Consider the following 7,684-nt stretch of genomic DNA (forward strand, 5'->3'; position numbering starts at 1 on the left):
AAAGCAAAGTGGTTATGTTTCTTAATGCGTTGTTAGCCTGAAATGTGTCACTTCTGCTTTTTGGTCAGCCCAGCAAAATAGGCTTAAATTCGATGTTTGTGTTGCTCCTTCTGTGTTACGTTGCTGATAGTAAATGAGTTGAGTAATTTTTACCTGCAATAAACAGAACTGAGTTCAGTTTGCAGCTCTGTGAGCCTCCTGTCAGGGTATGTACATACAGAGGATTTGATTTATTTCACTCATTTAGTTCTGGCTCCTTGGAGATCTGTTGCTTAAAGTGGCAGCGCAAAGCCAGGATATTGTGTGCCAGAAGTAGGAATTTATGTACATTATTAAACAGCTCCGAGCTTGATGTATTTGCTTGATTTTTTTTCCAAGCAGTAGTCCAATTTACTTTTGCATCAAATCTCAGGCAGTGCAATACAGATGCAGCCTAGACTCCTCAAATACATCAATTTGAACAGCTTAAGAAGACAAAATTTAACTCATTATGATGTGAGAACTTTCTATAACAGCTGTTCCGTTTGACACCTGGCATTGTCTTCCTACCCCTGCTCGGGGCCTTACAGTGATACACTGTAAGACTGGTGTGTGTGCACGCCTAATGCATATTTCTAACTTAATTTGCTTAAGTGCAAGTGCTCCAGGAAAAATGTGACTGTGCACTATAGCAGATAGGAAAATGATTGTCTCCAGTTCCATTTTATTTCCCTTTAGTCATTCTGCAAGCAAGTTTGAGAAGAAAACCTTTTGTCTTCTTTTTTAGAAGTCAGAGGAGCTAAACAGCATCCCAGTGGGGGAGAGGGGCCTCTGGTTGAGCCTGCTGTGTGCACCGTTTCGGCTGGGACGGGAGTGCGTGTCAGCGTGGGTACCCATCATGAGGGAGCCGGGACCGGCACAAGAGCTGTACTTAGGAAGTTCTTCAGGAAGCAGCCCCGCTTTATGCTCGCACAAGGGGGAATTGAGGGGGAAAAAAACACCCCAAAAACAAACAAAAAAACCTCCAAGTCAAACCCAGAGCATTGAGACTAACGTGTTGCAGCAGTGTGTGTTCATCACCTTTCTGAAACAGCTGCCCAATTCTCACTTTACTTTCCAGCTTTTACTCACTGTCAGGGTTATGTTTCTGGGTGTTTTCTCACCAGTGGCAGTGACAGGAACTGCCGTCTCTCTTCTGTGACCTGGGTATGCTGTAGGTTATCTGGCTCTTTTCTTCCCCAAAAGGAAGAAAACTAGCGATCAGCAGAGCCGACTCCTGGAACGTTGTCGTAAAAATGAAACTCTGACCACACGTGCAAGTCGGTCACTGCAGGTCTCTTCCGGGGCTGGGAGGAAGAGGGAGGGTTAAGCTACGCGGGGAGCTTCCCTGTGCTTCTCCTGCCTCAGCCTCACCGGGCAAAGGTGGAAAGAGAAGAGTTGCACTTCTGAGGAACTTCAGGTCTCCCACTGTCGGTGGTGGGTGATTTAGGACTGCTCAGACCCTGGCTGACCACTTGCTGCTGCCTCTGCAGCAGAGGAGAGAGCGTGTTTGCTCTTCAGCTGCTGCACTTCACGTTACGATGGTGCCCAAGGCTGCAGAGGATGAAAAGAGTACTGCTGGTTTTGCTGCCCCAGTGCAGGGCGAGAAACGTTTGTCAAAAGGAGGGGATGGCTATTGGGAGTAGCGTCCTATACTGGAGATAAGGACCGAGACTCAGAGCCTTGTGGTCACCAGCACTGGTACCTGTGAGTATGTTTTGTGGAGTAAGCAGCAGAACTGTTGGGAGAAAAGCTTTTAGCTCTTCTTGTGGTTGGTTTTTTGTTTTTTTTTTTTGGTGAGTGTACTGGGTTGCAGCACTGTACTGTGGTGGCAATGAATCTGTCTGAAGTCTGTAGTTAAGGATTGTTTGCAGCTTCACAGCTTGTCTCTGTGGTTCGCTCCATTGCTTCCTAGTTCTTGTAATTAAATATAGTGTGACTAGTGATCGCGAGGGAGTTGCTGATGTGCTGGCATACATTATTATTCCTGGTATTATCTTCACTGGCAAAGATAGAAGTGAATCCCTTTCTCCTGCTTGCATCCTCTTCCATATATTACCCTTGCTCGTTTTGTTGTCTGTCTTCCAAATTTAGCGTACTTTTATGAGGTTGCTCAAACTTAGGTTAACTGTTTTAGTAAATGTCTTTCAACCAAGCTAAAAAAACCCCACCATTAACTGTGTTGTCTGATTCTGTCTGAGAAATAGGAACCTGACATCCCCTTGGCCAGTGTACAGACTCCTGGCAGGCACTGGAAAAAATGTTCCCCTGGTCCTTGTAATTCTCTGCGCAAGCCATGATTCAGCAGGGCAGCCACGTGGGTGATGGGGCAAGAGAGATTACGTCTGGCTGTTCCGAGACGAACAGGCTCCTTTTCCTCTTTGGGGGAGTGAGAGAGCAGAAAATGAGCTTCAGGGTGTATTTGCACTCCTTTCTCCTTTCTTTTTTCCCTTTTTTAATCCCGCCTCCAGTCATTGCCCATAACTCCAAACCTCCGCAGCAATTTCAAAAGAACTCCCTGATGCTGTGGAAACTTGCCCTGCATAATGAAGACAGGGTAAGGATAAAGGAGAGGGGAACTGCTCTTTTCTTCTGCGCTCAGCTGTTGGAAAGAGATGAGCTGTTTGGATTTGAATGTGAACAAAATGATTGATTTTTATCTTCCGATGAGGACTGATGGGTCAAACTTCTGTCTCCTGAAGCGATCAGCTTGTGTCGCTGAAAATCGAGAATTTTTACTGTAGTGAGAAATTTATTTAAAAATACATAAACAAAAGCGCAGTAAATGATTTTAAAATTTGCAACCTGAATACCACGTTACAGGGTTGTTAATTCAGTGACTGGGCTCTCCAGGGGAGCGTGCGAATTAGTATGGGCTTGGAGGGCCAAGTCTGTGCTTGTCCAGTTTCAGGTGCAGGTTAGTTGTTGTTTATCCTTATGTCCTGCTCTTGCTAATATCGGGCAGCTCAAAGAACTGCATGGATGGACGAAATTATAGGGTTTATTTTAGACAAATACAAAAGGCTACTCATAATGTTGCTGTCTTCCAATTGTATATAATTTTGGTGTTAAAGTTTTGTGGTATGCTTCTTTATCAACTATGATTTATTTAGCCATCTGATTGTATTTCCTTGTTCAAAGGGAGGAGTGCTTTCTTTTAAATGTCTGTTCTGTTGGATAGCTAAGGACTTTATATCCTACTCTTTTTCTGAGATCTGATTAGCATAAGGGAAATGGATTATACTCCCCTGTGCTGCCATCATTCCAAGCCCAACTTCGGTAGCACTGTTGAATACCTGAATATCTGAATATTTGAATATCTGATCTGGTGCTTCAGACCAGAAATTTGTACATCTCAAATTGGTGGCATGCGCTTTGTGCAAACAATACGTATTGTTAGGAAAGTGATTGGAATTAAAATCCCTGTGGGTAGGCTGCTCAGACCTGCTGTTAGATTGCAGAGTTCTTAATTTTTTCCCCACATTGCAGTGTAGGTACTGGAAATCATAGAAGATCCTGCAGATAACTTGCAACATCTGAAAGAGCAATCAGTAAGCCAATTTGGAAGGCTGTTGGAGGATGGGAATTGTGGTCTGATTCACAATTGCATCCCTGCAGACTTGTTCAGGTGTTGCAGCTCCATTTATCACTCCGTCATCAGGCAAAGGGCTCGCAGGCGCGTTTGTCTGGGTGTGTGTTGCACAGCTTTGACTGCTGCTCCCCGTCAGTCTCTAAGGAGATGGGACAACCAGCACATGTCCAGTTTTTACTTGCACTGCCGGAACTTTGCGTTGTGCTGCTTGTGCCTCTGAAGGTATTTGTAGAGAAATTACATGCTTTCATAGGCATTTATGGTGATAATTTTAATCATTTTAATCTCTCTTGAGCTTCACGACATCAAACAGCGTGTTCTTGTGCTGCATGAGTTCAGCTTTGTTTTTCTTCATCTGGCAGTATTCGCCCAGTGCGGCGACAGGGAACGGCAGTCCACCTGGTTTTAGTTCTTCTGGTAAGACCATGTTCTGCGAGAGGCATGTGTTGTGCTGAGACATTGTATAGCGCAATATTTATAGTTTGGAAATTAGGTGTGATAATTGAGAGTGGATTAATTGAGAGTGGATTGCACTGTCTTATCCTGGCTCTTTTGAATGGCACTGATAATGATTGCTCCAGTGGTGTGGCTGGGACTGAGTCATGCTTTGGGGCTATGGTGGGCATCTGATAGACACCAGTAGGCCATTCATTTCCCAAACTGTCATGAGAGGAGGAGGAGGTCAACACAGAGGAGATGTGTTGGCTCCTGTTCCGAAGAGGTAGCTCATCATTTAAGTGTATGGAGGAATGAGGGGCGTATTTGTTAATCAGTTGTCATAGATGGGTGGTTTCTGTAAATCTTTTTGTGCTATTCAATCTGTAGCAGAGAGGCTGCCTGCTTCTTGGTGATCAGAGAAAAATCTCCAGGATATTATTTAGAGGAGCAAGAAAAGGCCAGTGCCGATTTTCTTGAATGTAGAATGTGTCATGTAGATGCTTTATTGTGCTGTGGTTTTGGCTTTAGCAGCTATTTGTTCATGATCTCGCTCGTGTTTTTGTTAAAGACTGGAAGAGGATTGTGGTGATAGCATGTATTCATTTTGCAAATGGAGAAGGCGTGTCACAAAGTGGCAAGTCCTCATGCAGAAGTGGAATGCATTGGGTGGATCTTAGTCCCATGCTTTTGACTGTAGGCTGCATAATTTGGGTAGAGATAGTCTTAATGCCACTTAATGTGGACAGTGTGCTGAATTATGACTTCTAAACATAAGCTATTCTTTTCTCCCCAAGATCTTGTCTGATAAATGACAAGAAGGAAAGCATTTAAGGCTTTTAAAGGTGTTCAGTTCTAGAGCATGAAGATCTTTGGGCTAGAGCTACCCATAAAATATGTTGTACTTATGCCCTTATGTGTACGATCCTTTTCACATATGCAACCTTTGTGTGAACAGATAGTCAATCAGATCTTGGAATTGGTCCCACATTATAACGGAATGTTCTTTTTGACTGGGTTAGTTTTATCATTGGAAAAGTTTGTCACTCCATCCCACAAACGTTGCTGCTTGCCCAAAGGAATGGGTGGCCCGGGAGCGAGGAAGGGATCCACGTCCATTGGCAGAGATGCCAGTGTCTGCCAGTGCGGTGCTTGCTGTGTTCCTCAGAGTTGAATTCACACCTCCTTCCCCTGTTGGCCAACAAAAGAAATGCTACATTTATGTATTCTATGCTCACTTCCTATGTTAAACCAACTATTTCTATTTCAGCGCTTTCACTAGCTATTGAGAACCATGTCTGACAACGGAGAACTGGAAGACAAGCCACCAGCTCCTCCCGTCCGGATGAGCAGTGCTATCTTCAGTTCAGGGGGCAAAGACCAGTTGTCTGCCAACCATAGTTTGAAACCCCTGCCCTCTGTACCAGAAGAGAGAAAATCTAGGAATAAAATCATCTCCATATTCTCCAGCACTGAAAAAGGTGAGATGTCTCTGTTTTCTAAGGTTACTCCTTGTATTCCTTTACTCTTCTAAATTTTGGTAGCGCTTTAGACAGTTGACATTCCTCTGATCCCCTACACTTAGTCCGAGTGTAGGGGGTTGGAGGAAGTGTTGAAAGTTGGATATGTGTGTCCAAGGAGCCTCTTTCTTTTTTTTTTTTTTTAATTGCTTCTTTCTCTTTGCACTGGGATGTTTGAAGATGAGATTCTAAGTGAGAAAAATTAAATAGCTCGCTGAGGAAAACTACCACCTATTGCTTCTCGTCGTTGCTGCCCAGTTTAAAGTAATGCATTTGCAAATAATCCTAATAAATATTTGTGATTCTAGGCTCTTGTGTTACTTAGCATCGGGCTACACCAAATGCGGATTTCTAGTTTAAACTGAGCATCCAGCTGTTTTGGAAGTTGCTTAATGTTGATGACCATTTATGTAGTACTTGAGGAGAAAAAAAGGTAGTAGGGAAAATAGTGGGGAGGGTGCAGTGTGCATGAAGAATTGAGAAAAATTAGTCCTTCTGTCTAACTGCACTGTTAAGATTAATTACCAGTGGGAGAAAAATCTGGATTGCTGTAAACAAGGATTATTTCTGAGAAAAAATTGCTGTAATGAAACTAGACTGTATTTGTGCTTTTTTTCTGTCTTCTGTTCTGTATGATGAATTTATGTACAGCACTGGAGCCCTGATCCTGCTTCTCCAGGATGTCTGTATCCGTGTACAACAAAATACTGCATAGATAGAAATATCTTCTAACAGCTGGTACGGTAAAACTGCACAGGGACTTAGAAGCCCGACCAGAAACTGCCATTCATTTTATTAATCTCTACCAGCTAGCATTTTTGTGATTACTCTTAAAATGCATAACGGAAAGACCCTGCTGCTCTTAACGTCTTCTCTTTCTGCTCTTGGCTTCCTGTGCCTCGTTGCTGATGTGCTGGGCAGGACTGGTTCAGTCATGTCGACGCAGGTTTGACTGTTTCAAGAGACTTTGCTCCTCTGGTTATTTATCCGCTTGGCTAAGTGTTTTCCCCGGGGCTGGTTTTTACCCTTGCTCAGCTGTGTGAGCAGCCCCTGCCTCACCCTGGAGACAAACGCTAGAGGCAGGCTTCCCTGTATACGGAATATCTGGCTTTCCATGACCTGGCAGAGGTTCTGCTCTGAATGGTGGGCGTGTTTTCCTTTTCGGAGGCTGGAAAGATTTGGCCAGTGTAGCTTTTGGAAGCGGAATAGTTATTTCACAAGGTCACTTATTGTGAAATAACTGTCCATGGCTGGATTATGGCAGTAGAAGTAGTGGTCTTTTTTCCTGGCATGGGGAAGAGCCTTAAAGAAGTAAGGAGAATGTGAGAAGCTACAGGTTGGTTGCAGCACCCCAAGAGAAGAGACTCCAGGCCACTGAGGTTGGTGAAGGTGATGAATCTGGGTGCTGTCAGTGGTGCCACGTGTTTGGAGCAGGTTCTAGCTTAGCCCTGCGATACTGCAGAAACTGGGAGGAAATGCCTAGAAATCGTCGTGGTGAGTGCTGCAAGAAAATCTGGTGGAAGGATCAAACCTGGCCATCTTCAGACTAGGAGAATGGTTTAGGAGCTGGGATGGCACTTGTCATTATGCTGTTGCATTAATTGTTTATCAGAGCATTTGTGGCCCTTTTTTACAGATAGAGATATCGCAGAATCCCAGACTGGTCAGGGTTGGAAGGGCCCTCTGGAGCACCCCCAGTCCCACCCCCCGCCAGAGCAGGGGCCCCTCCAGCAGTGGCACAGGACGGCGTCCAGGCGGGTTTGGGATGGCTCCAGAGGGGGAGACTCCCCCACCTCTCTGGGCAGCCTGTGCCACTGCTCTGCCACCCTCACAGGAGAGAAGTCCTTCCTCATGTTTAGATGGAACTTCCTATGTTCAGGCTTGTGCCCGTTCCCTCTTGTCCTGTCACTGGGCACCACTGAAACAAGACTGGTGCTATCCTCCTGGCACCTTCCCTTTAAGTATTTGTAAATATTGATAAGATCCCCCCTCGGTTTTCTTTTTTTCTAGACTGAAAAGCCCCAAGTGCCTCAGCCTTTCCTCATCAGAAAGATGCTCCAGTCCCCTCATCACCTCTGTAGCCCTTTGCTGGACCCTCTCCAGCAGATCCCTGTCCTTC

General features: G+C 44.8%; 1 protein-coding gene across 2 annotated transcripts in view; it reads left to right on the top strand.

Moving 5' to 3' along the window:
* Window positions 1–5,339: 5,339 nt before the first annotated feature.
* PAK2 (p21 protein (Cdc42/Rac)-activated kinase 2) overlaps window positions 5,340–7,684 on the top strand; it is a 21,481-nt gene continuing 19,136 nt past the window's right edge. For both annotated transcript variants that reach the window (XM_009885392.1, XM_009885393.1), the window contains exon 1: window positions 5,340–5,526. In XM_009885392.1, coding sequence (XP_009883694.1) covers window positions 5,340–5,526 — 187 coding nt within the window. The remainder of the gene's footprint in view (window positions 5,527–7,684) is intronic.

Source organism: Charadrius vociferus, unplaced genomic scaffold (assembly GCF_000708025.1).
Source record: "Charadrius vociferus isolate BGI_N301 unplaced genomic scaffold, ASM70802v2 scaffold1285, whole genome shotgun sequence".
Classification (NCBI taxonomy): Eukaryota; Metazoa; Chordata; class Aves; order Charadriiformes; family Charadriidae; genus Charadrius; species Charadrius vociferus.